We start from the raw sequence: 18,272 nt of genomic DNA on the forward strand, positions 1-18,272 counted from the left end.
CATGTAAATAATGGAGTTATCCCATACGGCTAACAGGAAACTTCTCGCATCATGATATCATAGATCTGAAATTGTCTGATACTTCAGAAAAATATTTCCGTTTTACTAGTACCATTTTACGTTTATAGTTAAAACGCAATTGTCTTATTAAGTGTCCAACAGAAACGGATTGATTTTTTTTTTGGAAATTAAAATAAAATGTTCCACCAAATGATAATCGCGTGTTATCATTCATTTTTTAAGTTAAATGACTGTCATGCCATGTGCCTGCATCCGGATTAACGGTCTTTGATACCGAGTATGTGGACAGAGTAGATGTACAAAGACTGAAGTTTTGACTTTCGTGATATCACATCTTCGGACGTTCAAAACTTCACTTCTTACGACAAAAAGGCCCATCTGGTATAATAAATACCGCCTGAGGACACAATATGCCGTAGAAGTTAAAGTTTGAACAAAATCTCAAAGTTTCTCAAAACCAGTTGATAACTTCATACTTCCAGGTTCAATTCAATGTATTTAGTTAAAATCATTAATTTAGCCAAACAAAACTTCATTATTCTTAACTTAATACACAGAAATCCTGAAACTAAGCTTTTTATTTCACATAGTAATAAAGCGAAGTCTTAGGCTTACTTGATATTACATGGAAAACTTTAGTAGCAACGTTTGATATGAATAAAATACACGCATATCGGTGACGTTTTACCCCATATATATATGAGAGACGTTGAAGGGGAAGGCGAAGGTTGAAATCTCAAACTCTCTATTGAATTTTATTTGTGTCTTGAATATGCAGAATATTTTGATTAAAAAAGAATTATACGCAAAACACAATGTACCTGATTATGCATACACATATGCTTTGAAACTGTTTAAAGTTTAAATATTCTAAGCTCTAGTGAAAAAGTTAAAATGTCGACAAAAATTTGCAATTTTAATGACTTACGCAAAAAAAAAAACTGTAACTGATAGTATACTACATGTTTCCGCTAAGATTACAACATACATGTGCCCCGGTAACTATCTTATTCACCGTACAGGAACTTCGCAGGGACACAGCAAGAACGAACGACAGATTTCAATGTACACTCTCTAAACAATGTAAATACGTCGGCGGTACATGTAAACACTTAAAAACATCAATAAAAACTCACAAATGTTAACAGAATCCGAGATTTAACAGCACGAACTAGGAGAAGAAAATAAAGATTTTCATTTTACCTTTTGTGTTTCATACTTTTGTTAGCTCTCTCCTGAGTTTCTTTTATTTCTTCTTCAAGTTCTGTAATTGTGCTTTGAAATAAATATAATTTCGTGATAAATTAATACAATAACTTGACAGATGACACACCATAAATGACAGTAATGAAGACATATAAAAAACTTTTATATCATTTATATGCATTCTCTCGCTTATTTTTTCAATAGGTAACGTTGCCGACAGTGCTTATTCATTTACATCAAGTAGAAGTTGGCAATAATAATGTAACTTCGACTTTAAAATATTGAAATACGTGCTTTTGTTTAACGCAATACCCATGGTTATCGACAATTGATAAATTATATTTTTGCATTATTGTCAGTTCCAAGGTATATTAGACCCTATTCATATTTGAAAATATGAACAATTCCTGCAAATAAACATAAAAAAACAAGTTTGTTTGTATAAACATTACCATGTTTTAGGTTTAAAATACATATATAATTAAGGTAATGGACCCGTAATAGTGTACCTCGTTTTTGCAGAGTCTACGATAGACCTACTTTGACTAATTTTTCAGGAGGGCGTAGGTTCAAGCCCCACTAGGACCAAACTTTTGTTTTCTTCATATTTTTTTTCTAGTAAGTTAAACTGTTTTGCAAGACTTATTATTGATTTAATGTACAAAAACCGAAATTTTTCATTTGATAAGTAATTTCTTGCTAAGTGAATTTTATCTCTAATACAGAAGGGTGCAGGGTTAGACATCTTTGAAAATATTGAGATACATGCGGTAAAAGTTGGCCTTTACTCTTAAGTTTACATTTTGTGGAAGAAATGTAGGTAGGTTTTACTTCTGCCTCATGGTTATTTTTGAATGTAGATAGCAAAATTTAAAACAATCTCACAGGACTCGGCCATAATATTTCAGTGTTGGAGCTAAATTTCTGTCCGATTAAATCCTTTTACTTGAGGCTCCCCACAAAAAATGATATCGACAGTTTTATTTTGTGTTTTTAATTGTTAACCAATACTTTGAGGTTTCTTTTATCAAAATTATTGGTACATTGGATTCTCTGTGATCGTTTTGTACAATGGTTATCACTTTGAAATTTGTCTCTATTTGAGCTTCATAAAATATATTTTGAAAAAAAATAACGACACGGTAAAAGTTGTATAAGAATTACAACACAGTTCGAAACAATTTATGCTGCAAATATGGCCAGATAAATAGCTTAAAACTTGTACATGTAGTAGGTGGTCTATGAATTTGCACATCAACTTCTGCATATCAAAATGTTCGTCAGAATCTGTAGTTTTAAGAACTACCTGATGCCAGTTTCTAGTCACTGGGCAAAGTCTTCAAATTCAAGATGGCCGCCAAGATAGCCGCTGATACATGAAAATGACATGCAATACATAAAATTGCAAAATAAAAGCATTTAAATGCTTTAAATTCATTTGGAGTTATTATATCATTTTTTAAGTTATAAATCTACAAATTTATATGCATAAATCGATATGAAATAAAGATTTTTGACATATTTTATACCAATTTTATTTGGACTAAAATGTGATGAATACTATTTTCTTGAACTTACGGTCACTATACTTTGTTTTTGTGCTTCCATTTACTGTTTTGTACCTTACACTATGCTTTCCCGAGTTGATCAAGTGATAATAAATTGTAATAGCATTATTATTTTGTTAAAGGGTACATCTAAATTATTGATAACATATATATTTTAGTGGGTGGGGTAAGTCAATATAAAATATATTTAATGATAGGTGAAATAAGAAACAAATTAATAATCATCTTTTGTAATGTATACATCCTACTATATATCATCATTATCAACCCAATGTAAAACACGAAATATGTAAAACTATCAACTTTATTTTTAAAAATGGCCGCTAAGATGGCTGCAACATTATTTTTCGACTGACTAATATTACATACAGGCAACAACTTTGAAGAATATGCTTCAGCTTGTTGATTTCTTTACGTTATACCAGTCGTACATAAGTTGATTATTCAAATGCATTGTGATTAACAGAAAAAAAAGTAATATTTTTTGCCATTTATAAAATAAATGAAACATCATAATGGTGTATACATGCAAACCAGATATAGGTTGTTAATGTAAATACTTATATACATATCTAATGAATAGTTAATTATTAACAGTAACATTTTATCATATCAGCTCATCTGAGCACACAGTGCTCAGGTTGAGCTATTGTGATCGTTCTCTGGCCAGCGTCTGTCCGTCTACACTTTCCTATAAACAACATCTCCTCCTAAACCATCGTGCCAATTTTGATGAAACTTCGTAGGGATGTTTCTTGGATAGTATTCTTTATTATTGTTTAACAAATTGAATTCAATACAGAAGTCTTGTTGCCAAGGCAACCGAAAGGAAAAACTTTAAAAATCCTCTCGTCCAAAACCACAGGTCTTAGGGCTTTGATACCTAGTATGTAGCATTATCTAGTGATCTTCTATCAAGCATTGTTCAAATTATCCCCTTAGTGTCAAATATGGTCCGCCCTGGAGCCAATTGGTTAATAAAGACATATATGGGGAAAACTTTAAAAATGTTCTTGTCCAAAACCAAAGGGCCCTGGGCTTTGATATTTAATATGTAGCGTCATCTAGTGGTTTTCTACCAAGATTGTTCAAATTATATCCATAGGATTAAATATTGGGATCACATGGTTTATATAGACTTATTTACAGAAAACTATGTAAATCTTCGTGTACAAAACCACAGGGCCTTGGGCTTTGATATTTTGTATGAAGCATCATCTAGTGGTCTTCTAACAATATTGTTCAAATCATCTCCAGGGGTCAAATATGGCCCCGCCCTGGGTGTTACATGATAGACATGTTTAGGGAAAACTTTGAAAATCTTTTGGTACAAAATCACATGGTCTAGGGCATTGATATTTGGTAGGTAACATTATCTAGTGGTTCTCTACCAAGATTGTTCAAATTATATCCATAGGATCCAATATGGCTCCACCCTTGGGGTCACATGGTTTATATAGACTTACATGGAGGAAAAACTTTGAAAATTGTATTGTCCAAAACCACATGGTATAAGGCTTTTATACTTGGTATTTAGTATCATCTAGTGGGCCTCTACGAAGATTGTTCAATTATATCACTAGGGTCAAATATGTCCCCGGGGGTCACATGGTTCATACAGACTTATATAGAGAAAATTATGTTAATCTTCATGTACAAAACCACAGGGCCTTGGGCTTTGGAATTTTGTATGAAGCATCATCTAGTGGTCTTCTAACAATATCATTCAAATTATCTCCTAGGGTCAAATATGGCCCCGCCATGGGTGACACATGGTTAATATAGACTTATTTAAGGGAAACTTTGAAAACCTTTTGGTACAAAATCACATGGCTTAGGGCTTTGTTATGTTTCATCATGTAGTAGCCCTTTACCAAGATTTTTCAAATTATACACTTGGGGTTTAAAACTGGCCCCGCCCTAGGAGCACATTGTATAAAAATACTTCTATAGAGAATACTTTTAAAAATATTGTCTTAAACCATACGGACTAGAGCAAAGATATTTATTAGTATGTGACACACTCTTGTGGTTCTCTACCAAGATTGTTCAAATCATGACCCTGGGGTCAATATATGCAACGTCCAGGGGGCCCTTGTTTTTAATTGATATAGAAAAAATCGTCTTGTCCAAAACCATAAAGCCATTTGGTGTTTTGTATTGTCTACTATCAAGTTCTTTTTTCAAATCATGAAAATTGACTGCACTCCGGAGTCAACTGTTTTTACTTTGGCTTATATAGGGAAAAACCTTTAAAAAATAATCTTTTTTGAAGACATAAGTCCCAGAGCTTAGATATTTGGTATTTGGCATACTCTGGTCGTTCTCTACCATGATTATTCAAATTGTGACCCAGGGGTCAATATAGGACACGCCCGGGTGGTCCCTTGTTTTACATAGACTTATTTGTTTTTTGAAGCAATCGCATAGAAATTTGGACCACAAATATAATATCTGATACAGATTTCAATACTCATCTTGAACAGGAAAGAAAGAACGAAGTCCTATTTCATGGCAGAGTTGGAAACTCTACAAGTTAACCATGTTACATCTCTTGAAAGTGCCGATTGCATTTTATTGACAGTATGGCAGGTTTTTTTTAAATGCTTGGGGCTTTGTAACCCACATTCTAGGATCTGGCAAAGATATTCCTTGAACATATATTGGTAAAGTCAAGATGTGTACCTGGAATGAAGCAGGTAACTATCATTTTTGATAAATACAATTGCAAGCACCAGAATGAAAAGGTGACATACACACATCTAAAAATGTACATGTACAAGGACACTAACGAGTTCTAAAAGATTGGAAAAGTTTTCTCATCTTAATGGACAACACAAAGAAAACCTTGCTCGTTCAATTATAGAGTATATACTGCAAAACGCAAGGAGCCGTCTCACTAACAATGGAGTATTCATTAAACCTTGGTGGGCAAGGTGATAAAGCAATCGAAGTTGCCGTTGACAGTAACCATGTCATAAATGACTTGGAATCTAATCATGAAGAAGCCCCAAAACCTTACAACAACAAGGAACAGTTTTACCAGCACTTGCTACGATGTTGCTATCAGTTAATGGTATGGCGGAATGCACTTCCATGAGCAAGAGACTTCGGTTATGATTACAATGGGGAAAATAAATATTTAAAACATAAATTGATGACAAAGCCAGTAGCTGCACCAGAGCTTTTGCGATAGCAATACAGGAGCACAGACCATGGTATTCGTACAGTCGTACTGATGACTGAACTGATATTATGCTTTATTGTAACAGTTCACATTCATTCAGGTATATGTTACTTCTTTGAAAGAATTAACTTTTCTCACTTTTGATATATTTGAATATGCAGAAATGTTTGTTACTTAAACAGAAGTAACAACGTCTTACAAGTAAACTTAAAATGACTAATACAATATCGCCTATGTGTGTCCTTGGAATGCATTTTGTACAAATCCTCCATCGAAAGATTTTCAGCATCGCCCCATTTATATGTTTTCAGGCAGTGTCTTATGAAATTTCCACATATTTTATCAAATACATTTTTCAATCATAGGAAATGAGGACTGATGTAGCATTGCGCTGGCAGTGCAGAAGATACAGACAAAGATAAGACATTGTGTAAAAATATGCTAAAATTTGTAGCCTGCATGGTGTGTGGCAGTAATACAGATGACTTAAAACATATTATGTCAGATTGTATCAGTCAACATTTGTTCAAATATATGTTGTTATTTTTGTAAAATGAACTTACAAGAAGTGTTCTCATTTTACTAATTTATTTTTCAATCGTGAATGTAAAACATACAGATAAAACAAGACAAACATACATACAGATTTAAAAGTATTTAAATAACCTAAGGACAAAACACTGTTCTACGCTGATTTATGAAAAGAAAAAAAATGTATCGGTCAGTTAACGAAATGCTGTACAAAGAAGTAGGTGTTAAGCAAGCTTTTGAAAGCAGCTAGCGTGTGAGCTTCCCTGATCATGACTGGATTGGAGTTCCAAAGCTTTGGAGCAGCGAATAAAAAGGTGCGATTTTAGTCCTTGGCATAACCAGTGACAGCGTGTCTTGTGATCTTAGGTTTCTGACAGTTTATACACTTCTATCATATCAGGGGACTGATTGTGTAAAGCCTTAAAAGTGTAGGTCAGAACCTTGTATTGCACCCTGTATTTCAATGGCAACGAACTGAACTCCTTCGGAATCGGTGTTATATGACTGTGACGGGGCGTCTTAGTGATGACGCGAGCTGCCGTGTTCTGGACATGTTGCAATTTGTTAATATAGATATAAGTTACTGCAGAGTAGTACATGTACTTTATTTCTACAGAAACAACCTATGTTTTACAAGTATACTTTAAATTGCAAATACATATTATGCATGATTGTGTGTATTTAACGTATACAAAGATACCAATTAAAAAGTTTCCAGATAGCTTCCTACATATGTTCTCAAAGGCCCTTTTCGACCTAAGGATTTTCTACATTTTGTACTGTTATAATTACCTCATACTTTTGTAGTATAAGGTAATTATAACAGTATATAGAAACATGTTTCCTAAAATAACAAATAAATAAAATTAAAATTTTGGTTTTTCCGATGTAAAGGAGATATGAAATTGAAATGTGTAAAAATGTACACAAAACAAACATCTTGTATGCTAGTGACTTAGCTTACTTAAATCATATTATGCCAGTTTGTATCAATCAACATTTGTTCAATGTGTGTTGTTTTGTAGTTTAGAATTAACATTATAAAGTTTATTTATTTATATTTTAAAAAGATGTAATTGCAGAGCAGTATTCCATATTTCACTGATGTTATAATATCTCACAAGCTTACAAACCGCCTCGGTAGCCTAGTGGTAGAGCTTCCGCTTCGAGTGCGGGAGGTCGTGGGTTCGATCCCCGGCCGCGTCAGACCAAAGACGTAAAAAATGGTACTAGTAGCTTCCTCGCTTGGCGCCCAGCATTAAGAGGATAGTGCTAGGACTTGTCAGTCCGGTGTCAGTATAATGTGACTGGGTGGGGTATAATGCCACGTGTCTACGGCGTGATATTCCAGTGAGGCAGCACTATAAAGCTGGGCATTGTGCTCATTGCTACAAGTAGACACCGTCGTTTTTATGACTGAAAATTGTTAAAAAAAGACGTTAAACCCGAACACACACACAAACACAAGTAAATTAAGACATAATTACGTATGTTGTATTTGAATCATTTTTACATTCTCTTTTTACAAGAAAATGACCTGAGTAATTAAATCAGTATCGTAAGTGATTGCTAAAAAGTTTCTATAAAATGTGGTTTTAATTTTCGAATTAACATTTCAGTCTGTTTTAATTACTTTATAGAAAGAGTTAAGAAACATATGTTTTCTTAAACATCAAACCTTGTCATAATGTGAAAATAATATATTTTCATCATTTGCAGATTAACCACTCCCATTATTAAACTTAGTTTTACTAATGTCGGTATATACCAAATTTTAATCATGTCATAATTCTTTTTCTCGTGTTTGTTCTGTCCAAAAGAAACAGTTTGGACATTTAAAAAAACTACACCTTTACTTAACATGAATTTTAAAGCATTACACTATAATCTTATGTAAGTGTACGTAGATTTACCCCACCCACTTAGCTGTTTACTTAGCCCTTGCTTATTGAATGAACAGATAATAGATTACTTAAAATCTGTAATGTAAAATACTGAAAATATAGTTTATGAAATTTCTGAACATAATTAAGCACAAAATAAATTTGTAAAATATAATGAAGCAATTACAAATGATAGAATTATTAAAGGAATGTATCTAAAACAGTAAATGTTTCTTATCATTCTGCATGCAATATCCTCCATATTTTGTAAGAATCTATTTCAGTTTACTTAAAGATACTATGTTTTAATCTATTCTGCAACAGAAACTTGTACAGAATTAGGACCATGCCTATAAAATTGAAATATATTGTCAAGTCAGTTTGGTTAGTATGATTTTTAATTTTCGGCGGCCATATTGGCGACCATCTTGAATTTGAGCACTTTGCCCACCACTTGGATTCTGGCATCAACTGGTTTTGGAAACTTAAGACTGTCACAAACATTTTGATATATAGTTTGCGATGTGCACGTTCGTAGACCACCTACCCCCCATGAAAGTGAACTCGTTTGTGACAGTAAATGTTAACTTTAAGACTGTATCAAGTAAATGCAATTTTTTAAACATGAACTGTTACGGGTCCACTACCTTAAACACAATATAAATGTACTACCAATGAAAACAACAGGAATTTTTAAAAATATTTGACTGCATGACATTTAATTATAAATGTAGCCCTATATACATACTTTTTATATTTAGTAAAATTACATACATTTGATAAGGTGACATTTAAAGAAAATACATGTATCTAATATATTGACGCTGATCAAGGCCATTTATCTAAATTGAATTATCCCAATTTAGACTATCATCGCTTTACTACAGCTTAAAAAAATCATCCAGAACTCTTAGCTAACACCTGTCAAAGTTTTTTCTATTTAATGATGTAGTGTTAGGTTTAGTATGTTCCTTTTTAGAAAGGTTTCAATATTTATGATTTAACGTGTTACATATTTGATACGTTTGTTTGTAAATTGCAAGAAATACGTAAATAGAAGTAGTTTTATCGAAAATGGATGCATCCGTAGAAAAAATCTGTGAAATGTTAACCGGTACAGATTTTCTCATCTTTATTCGACGCCGCCCTGAAGGCGGTGTCGAGTATATGGGATACACTTTTATTTCGGACCCTGTAAAGATGGTAATGAATAGTTTCGGAGTGATAAACTGAACACAGTGAATAGTTTGTAAAAGGATCAACGATATTGCACAATACATTTTAGTGAATAAACAAAAAATGTCAAAAAGAAAACATAAAAAATGTATGTAATGCAACTTATTATGTGATTTAAAACAATGCTATCTGTCTTTCCTATGGTGGCTGATTTCTGCCATTTCGCGTTTTCGCCCCGCGACCCCGCCGAGCGAAAACACGAGAATTTACAAGTTAAAATGGCGGGGGCGCGGGGCGAAAACTCGCTATTTAGCGGGGGCGCGGAGCGAAAACACCATAATTAGCGGGGTCGCGGGGCGAGAGTTAGTAACTGGTATGTCGGGGGCGCGTGGCGAAAACACGATAATTAGCGCTGCTTAAACGCCGAGTTTTCGCACCGCGCCCCCGACATTCCAGTTCCTAAATCTCGCCCCTCGACCCCGCTAATTATCGTGTTTTCGCTTCGCGCCCCTAATAAATAGCGAATTTTCGCCCCGCGACCCCGCCGAGCGAAAACACGAAAATCAACAAGATAAAATGGCTGGAGCGCCAGGCGAAAACCCGCTATTTAGCGGGGACGCCAAGCGAAAACACGATAATTAGCGGGGGCGCGGGGCGAGACTTAGTAACTGGATGTCGGGGCGCGGTGCGAAATCTCGACGTTTAAGCAGCGCTAATTATCGTGTTTTCGTCTCGCGCCCCCGACATACCAGTTACTAAATCTCGCCCCGCGACCCCGCTAAACGGCGAGTTTTCGCTCCGCGCCCACGCTAAATAGCGAGTTTTCGCCCCGCGCCCCCGCCATTTTAACTTGTTAATTCTCGTGTTTTCGCTCGGCGGGGTCGCGGGGCGAAAACGCGAAATGGCAGAAATCAGCCACCATACTTTCCTCTCCTTATTTGTAGAGCAGAACATATTTTTTTTATTTACAATTTCGTGAAAAATGTTGATCCGATTTATTGATAAGGGAGGTTACTCTGTAAGTTAAGTTTTCTATTTCTATTCTTAGCATGACCTACTTACCTATCTCATTTTCTATAAATAGAACACACCGCAGATATACCATACTGTAAAGCGTGAATCGCCTGGACAAGGGAGCGTTCGTGTATTTTACAACTTCGAAGAGAATATTAAAAAAAAAATTATGGAAAATTACAATTGCCTGCATAAAAATTCCTTGGAAAAAAACGTATTTACAAAGTAAATAAAGGAATCAATAAGCATAGATATGTTGAAATGAACGAAGGAAGTGCCGCTGTTAACTTATTTTTAACCTTTTTGTCTTATTTTCTTTGTTGATAGGTACAGTGATGTAATTTCAGAATGCGCACACTTTTGCAAATTCCTATTTCTATTTTTCTTTTCTTTTTTCTTTTTTTTTTTTTTTTTTTGCTTATGTGTCATATAGATCTACTCATTGTTTACAGATATACACTGTCAACTAAGGTGTGCAATAGGCTAAAGAGCACTTGGCTGAATTTGTCAGTGACAAGTTAATACTTCTTTAAATGTGGTTAGATCGAAATATCAAAAGCCATGGGACCATAACTTATCAAAGCATCAGTGACTTTAAAATAGAATTCCTTGTTGAATTTATATGTTCATTGATCTTATATGACTAGTCAGTTGCTCTGGTTTTATTATATCTTGTTACTTGCTTCTTTTTTTCTTTTTTCTTTTTAATTTAATAGATAGTTTTTGTATTTGTCCATTCCTGACAAAAAAAAAAACAAATAAAAAAAACAAAAACATTTCCATTGAAATATTTTCTACACTTTGGCAGTGGGTTATTATGCTTTCTAAATTTCTTGTAATATTAGATTGAACTAGACACTGACATACTCCTAGTAACCTTACAATTCAACGAGGACTTCAAGTTTATCGTTCGTCCGAAAAGAAAAATGAATTCTATGAAATTCAAAAGTATATAAGAAAGATTCATACTTTGTGAATAGGGACAATATAAAGATTATTTATGTTATAACATTCTTTTCTTGGACAAAATTTTTGATTGTTTTTGTCAAGGGAAACAGTAAATTGTTGTGTATAATCTGCATTCTGAAATCTATAATGTAGGTGACTAAGGTCCATAAAACTTCATCAGTAAATAGAAAACACTCATTACATTACATGATAATAAAAATAATGGTTTCTGTGAACCACAACTTTGAAATAATTTCAACATTTCCTCATTTCCCAACAAACTGCATTTCTGTGAAACTTCATACACACGCTCCTGCATATAAGAACTTTTCACAGGAGATGACCTTAGTTAGTGAAATAATTACTTTAATTTTGAATGTAAATGGACCACCTACTCGCAATGTTAATGTCATTGCAGGTAGAGGATTTGTATTGCATGGTAAAACTTTTCTATCATGTTTATTCTTCATGTTTTAAACAGTTTATAACATATATTGTTTTATGTGCTAATGTTGATAACTTGTAGCCAGTCAGACTAATAAAGTAATGATTAGGTGATTTCTCATATTGCAATAAATGTACTTCAGACACAAGACTTGGCGGCGTCTTTGATGCTTGCATGAATGAATTGCCTTGTACATAATATAGCAGATTTTCTCAATTCCATACATACAGTAGAAAAAGTTTATTTCTATAAATTGGTAAATAAATTAGTTGAGATTCATGTATGACATCTTTCAATACTGAATATTTGTGAATATTAATTTTTGTTTTGTTTTTGTAGGGTTAAATGTCACAGCGGCACAATTATAGGTCGTATGGCGACTTTCCAGCTTTTTTGGTGGAGGAAGACCCCAGGTGCCACCCCCGTACATTCTTTCATCACGGGCGGGCACCTGGGAGTAGTATCTCCGACCTTCAATAAGCCAGCTAGATGGCTTCCTCACATGAAGAATTCAACGCTCCGAGCAAGGGTTGAACCCACATCGGTAAGGGGCAACTGATTCAAAGTCAGCGATCCTAACCACACGGCCGCGGAGACCCCTGGAATAAAAGCCAAAAATCAATTAACATTTATTTCTTATAGAAGTTAACAGTGGAAGCAACATCAGCAGGTTGCATCTATATACCTAACAAGGCGTGTTTGTTATTAGTCGCCGGTTTTGATACGCTTTTGGATTGTGCAGCTGGTAGGAGAAGTTATTAAAATGTGACAATGAAAAAATGATATTTTAAATATAAAAGAAAAATAAGGCAGTTAATGAAAGGCTTACATAAAGGAATTAGGAGCTGAAAATTGCATAAGATTTTTATTATTTCAAAAGATAGCTTTTTAGGAAAATAGGAAACATGTATATAGAACTTATCCCTGTACTCCGTATCAATAGCCCTATCACGTGATCTGAAACAGGTAAACATTCTCACTACACTGTAGAGAGAATGCCTTTACAATGGGTTTACAACCATGTCAGATTAACCACAGTTAATCTATTTCTTATCACTTGCTAATAAATAAACAATTAGACCCTCAACCTACACAGAATCCTAATTTAATCCCAGTCTTTACAACATTCTACAGATAATTTCAGAAATGGCCTCTAGTAGTTCTTTGAATTGGAGTAAAAATAAAATGGAATTCTAAATTATTGCTATTACATAAAAGAATGAGGAAATAAAACATGGTCTTTGAAAAAAGGATACATTTTTTAAATTGAAAGTTATGTACACGATGCGTTTGTTTGTAAAACAGACAATAAATTCCTTCTAAAAGCAAAATGTTGTCGAAGTCGGAGGAAACATGAATTACCAGTCCACGTACATTGTCTAAAAGAATCAAACGTTCTTGACGGACAATGCAGCTGTATTGCTGGGTAAATAAAAAAAAATGTGTACTTTCATTTAAACAACTGAAACTTAATTGAATTTTTGTGTGTTATTTATTCAAGATAATACAAGTTAATCTTTGCAATGTGTACATGTGGTATGTATATAAACACACTGGCTGGGAAACTGTTTCGGATCACGTGATAAATTTTGTCGATATGGAGTATATGTATATCATTTTCGTATTTTTTTTTACCTTATTGTAAATTCAGTTTTCCGGCGATTTGATGCTCTGCATCAAAATTTTACTTGTCTTATACTGGGACAGAAGTGGTCTAAACATTTTAAATTTTAGAGTTTTCATTTTTCACTATATTCTGCTATTTTAACAAATAGGTCTGAATGTCTAAAGACTGATAATGATGTTACTTAATAGCCTGTAAAATTGCTCAACCTTTTAGGTAATATTCATTTTGGCAATTAATGGGGATCAATGTTAAAAAACAAACTTACAAATTGTTCGTAAAATATTATTTTCAATGTGACATCAGTTGTCAGAAAGTATATATAGCTTATCATTTTTACAAAACTATCGGTTGTTTTAAATCCCAGTGTCATTTTCACAACCTTTAAGCTTTCTCGTTTAAAAGTAAAAGAGACTTATTTTAGGCGAGGAACATTTTAAAAGAACGCATACAATAATTACCAGCAACTGAAAGTCATCTGTATCGTGTATCAACAAAGTGATAATTTACTAGCATGTAAGCAACAATCTAGTGGTTTACTAAGTTGTAACGATACGCTAGTCTCACGATACAATACATATCGGGATACAAATGCAACGATACGATACATATTGCGATACAAATTGAGTACCATAAGTAAGCATTCATGTGACAAAATGAAAAAAAAAAAGTCAATGGTCCTACACTTTGAAAGTACTTGAAATTGTGCACGGAAGGAGATCTGGTGTCTTCCTCCACCATGAAAAGCTAGAAAGACGTCCATATGACCTATGATAGTTTTGATGTGACGTTAACCCTCACCCACTGCATAAAAACAAAACAAAAAACAAAAACAAAAAGAAAACCAATTAAAAATGGTTTAAAACTAATACTCAGAAGATAATGATATAATTATTATAACGTGTTTCATATAAAGAAATACAATTTCACATTCAGACGAATGTGCACTTTGAAATATCTTCGATATGAAATAAAGTAGATTTAAATATGTACTTTATTTTCTCCTCCATGTCTTTCTTTAGCTTTGCTAACATCCCTTCTTTTTCTTGAACTTCTTTCCTTTTGTGAATAAAAATACTACACAGTGACATGGGAATAATGCGAACAAGATGGTATTTATATAAATTAAATACAGCTGTTTAATAAAAAGATAAAATAATCCTATTCAATACCTATACGCGTAGCATTCTTTTGAGGTTTAAGACTTTTAAGAATTCCAGTTATGTGGTGGAATGTAACTTTAAAATCCAAAGACCTTTATTCAGAGTTCTGTAAACACTAAACAGACGTTTAGTACGAATGTGAAATGTATCTCTGTACGTTTACTTGAGTGCATAATGAAATCTCTAAGTAGGTATAAACTTACTTTAACATTACGTTTTCTTTTTCTAATTTTCTAGCAGGCCTTATCGGTTCATTTGTACTGCTTACAGTTTCCAACTTCTCTACGTCTCTGAAATTAATCACGAAATTCGATAACTCCAATGACCTACTTTGAATAAAGACACAGGCATCTCTCATCTCTATGACTGAAATAACTACAATTTTCAACATGATACCATGTTGTATATCAAATGATTCCTTTAACTTAATTCATTTGCGGTATTTTCTCCATCTTGCCCATCAGCTTCTTGGTTTTTTTCTGTGTGTTATTACAGGAATACAATGGCATTCTTACTGCACTATTCTCAATGTTTAATACCAGCTGTGATGTTGCCAAATGTTAACAATCATTGAGGCAGAACATTAGAAAGACGCCAAGAGGCACTACCAGTTATGTATCAACCATTAAATGGCAATACTTTACCCTGTATATCTTTGTCCTGCTTCTCTGGAGCTGACATAATCTCTCCTGACTGTCCGACGGTTTGTTTATCAACATCCAGGGTAGTGTTTCCTTGACTGTTTCTATTTTTCATCTTTCATTTTTTTCCATGAACATTTATTATCAACATGTGAAGTTGTGTACCCACACCCGATAAACCCTACCGACCTGGTGACACCCCCTCCCCACCCCACACTTTTTCTTTTTTTTCTCTTCTTTTTTCCAAACAAACCTTCCATGAATATTTATCAACATGCAAAATTGTACCCTCCCCCAATCTAGCTCCTATACCCAGTCACTCCCACCATCCCGATAATGCACCCACCGCCACCCCTGACCCGCGAACATTTTCTTTTCTTTTTTTCTTTTCCATCAATATTTATTATCAACATATGAAGTTTTGTACCTTCACCCGGTCATTGCCCCCATCACCCCAACCCTCCCCGAATTGTTTTATTCCTTTTTTCATTTTTTTTTCAAACCTTACAGAAATAGTTATCAACATGTGAAGTTGTAACATCCCTTCCCACCTCCACACACACACCGAACCCCTGGTCACCACAAACGTGCCAGATTTCTTACTTGATTGTGCTTTCTTCTGTTCTTTTAAGTTCAAATATAATGAAATTATTTGCCTCTTAGTAACATCCTTAACTTTTTGCCGGATATATTTCTTTGCAATACCTCACCACAAACCCATTCGGCGGGGGATACCAATTCATCGAATTTGCTTTTTTTTGTTTCTTTTATCAAACTTGGTGTGTATATTTATATTTGATATACACTCGCATAAAAACCTTAGAAAATAAATGTAGTTGGGTTTAGCACCATATTTCAACAAAAAGTTTTGTTTTGTTTGTATAGATACACATTTCAGTAAGATATTTTATTTCCAAATTTTTCAGATGCTTATAAATATTTTAGTTTTAAAAACTATGTTGGGGTCTCAGTTAAGGCAAAAGATTAAAACGTCTGTAAATCCTGACAGTTTGATATTTGCATGTTTCTCACACCGCTGTCAAGAAAGTAGGTCGCTATTTGTGTAGGGATAACGCATGTTTTTTCGTGTTATAACGTCTGCAGAATTCCGAGGGATTGGTTGGTGCCCGAGCCCGTAGGGCGAGGGTACCAACGTATCCCGAGGGATTCTGAAGATGTTATAACACAAAATGAATATGCGCCAACGCTATTCTAGCATAAAACGCGAAAAAACTAATAAATGAATATATTATCCCTCAACGTCATTACATTTCCATGAAATGCGCGGGAATATCTGAGTTTTTTTTTCACGTTGACGTCATTTCCATTTGAATTATCCGTTTTGGGGCCTTAATACGTTTATGCTTTGCCATGTAACGCGCATTTATAAAAAGGTGTTATAACAGCACGCGAGCCCGAGAATCTCTCTGTTAACACACGTTTTCTCTCTTGTTAAAATACCCCCAAAAAGTGACAAGAACAGCAGTTTTATGCTAGAATACTTAATAAAGTCATCATTTCAAGAGGCAGTTTGGGTTCTCAGACATTCATTTTTCATAAACATTTCTGTTTTCATAGTAATCATCATTAAATCGTTAAGCTGACTATATTGTGTGTTGTTTTGTGAAACACTTACATATAGGAGTACATAAACGCATACATTCAAAAATATATATTCTTTATATCACTCGGAGTTAACCTATTTAAATCTAGACCTCTCTGTATTTTATTCTTAAACACGAAGACGTCTTACCTTCCAAACAGCTTTTCCTGTTCTCTTTGATTCTGAGAAAGGTAACTATTGGTGATACTAAGATGTCTTTGACTATTCTCCAGTTCCATTCGCAATTCGTTCAATTTAGACTTTTGATTTTCCAAAACATTTTCAAGCATTTCTATCTTTTGTTCATGCTGTATCGCACCACTCTCGAGGTGCTGGATTTTCAAATCCTTATATTTCATATATTTCATTGTTTCGTCTTTGGACGCTTCTACCTCTCTTAAACTTTTTTCGTACTCTCTCGCCTTTTCTGCGCGGTTTAAATCTGTCAGCTTCTGGCATTCCTCTTTTGATCTCTCTAGTTTGTCTTGTAGAATTTGGATTTCTTTGCTCTGCATTTTTCTTGCAGAAACAGATGTATCCAACTGCGCCCCAAGCATGGATATCTTCTGGTTTGATTCTTGAAGTTTCAGGTTCATGCTGTTTATATCCTGTAAATATTTGAAAGAACTGTTACAGTAGTCAGAGTTAAATTTCCAACATAAATTGTTAGTTTAGGAATGTTGTTTTTGCACACCGAAATGGCGTTTACAGTGATTTTACCAAAGCCGGCAACATTTATATAGTAGATTATTGCATTGGTTATATCAATTAATTTTATTGAATAATCGATAAAAATCGAATACCTTGACAGGAGCTCAAGATTCAGAAAAGTCAAGGTAATTTTCAGAAAATTCATGAAGTGACAATATATATTATGAAACCAAACCAGACCGTTGTTGTTGTACGTGTTTGAAACGTTATTACGCCATTTACATTTCTATTAATTTCACTCTCTTCGTTTAAATACGCCTTATTAAAGCTTCAAAGAAAATTATTTCGTTTTGCCTTATTTATTTAATAATATATAACATACTTTATGTAAGGAAAATAATCTACTAGGGATTGTGGATGCAGATAACCACTGGTTGTAGGTTAATATTTCTAGCATTTCTGTCTAAGGTTTGCGGTGATTTCATCGGAGCTGTAAACTCCATCTTACACCCCAAGGTGTAATATACAACAAAAGTATTTCGTTTGCTTTATTTGTTCTATAATTTGTAAAATACGTATGCAAGAAAGTAATCTTTTACTGGTAGTAGATG

General features: G+C 33.9%; 1 protein-coding gene across 4 annotated transcripts in view; it reads right to left on the reverse strand.

The window, feature by feature from the left end:
- Positions 1–1,052: 1,052 nt before the first annotated feature.
- Positions 1,053–18,272, reverse strand: part of LOC123557350 (tropomyosin-like) — a 59,923-nt gene continuing 42,703 nt past the window's right edge. Inside the window, exons 3-6 of one of the 4 annotated variants that reach the window (XM_053543726.1) lie at positions 17,161–17,618; positions 14,970–15,056; positions 14,597–14,662; positions 1,053–1,296 (exon numbers count right to left, since the gene is read on the reverse strand). In XM_053543726.1, coding sequence (XP_053399701.1) covers positions 1,221–1,296; positions 14,597–14,662; positions 14,970–15,056; positions 17,161–17,618 — 687 coding nt within the window. In that variant the 3' untranslated portion in view covers positions 1,053–1,220. Of the gene's footprint in view, positions 1,297–10,542; positions 10,728–11,020; positions 12,579–14,596; positions 14,663–14,969; positions 15,057–17,160; positions 17,619–18,272 lie in introns of those variants that run through there. The other 3 variants (XM_053543725.1, XM_053543723.1, XM_053543724.1) reach the window with 3 other exon arrangements.

The sequence above is a fragment of the Mercenaria mercenaria genome, chromosome 5, assembly GCF_021730395.1.
Source record: "Mercenaria mercenaria strain notata chromosome 5, MADL_Memer_1, whole genome shotgun sequence".
NCBI classification, from domain to species: Eukaryota; Metazoa; Mollusca; class Bivalvia; order Venerida; family Veneridae; genus Mercenaria; species Mercenaria mercenaria.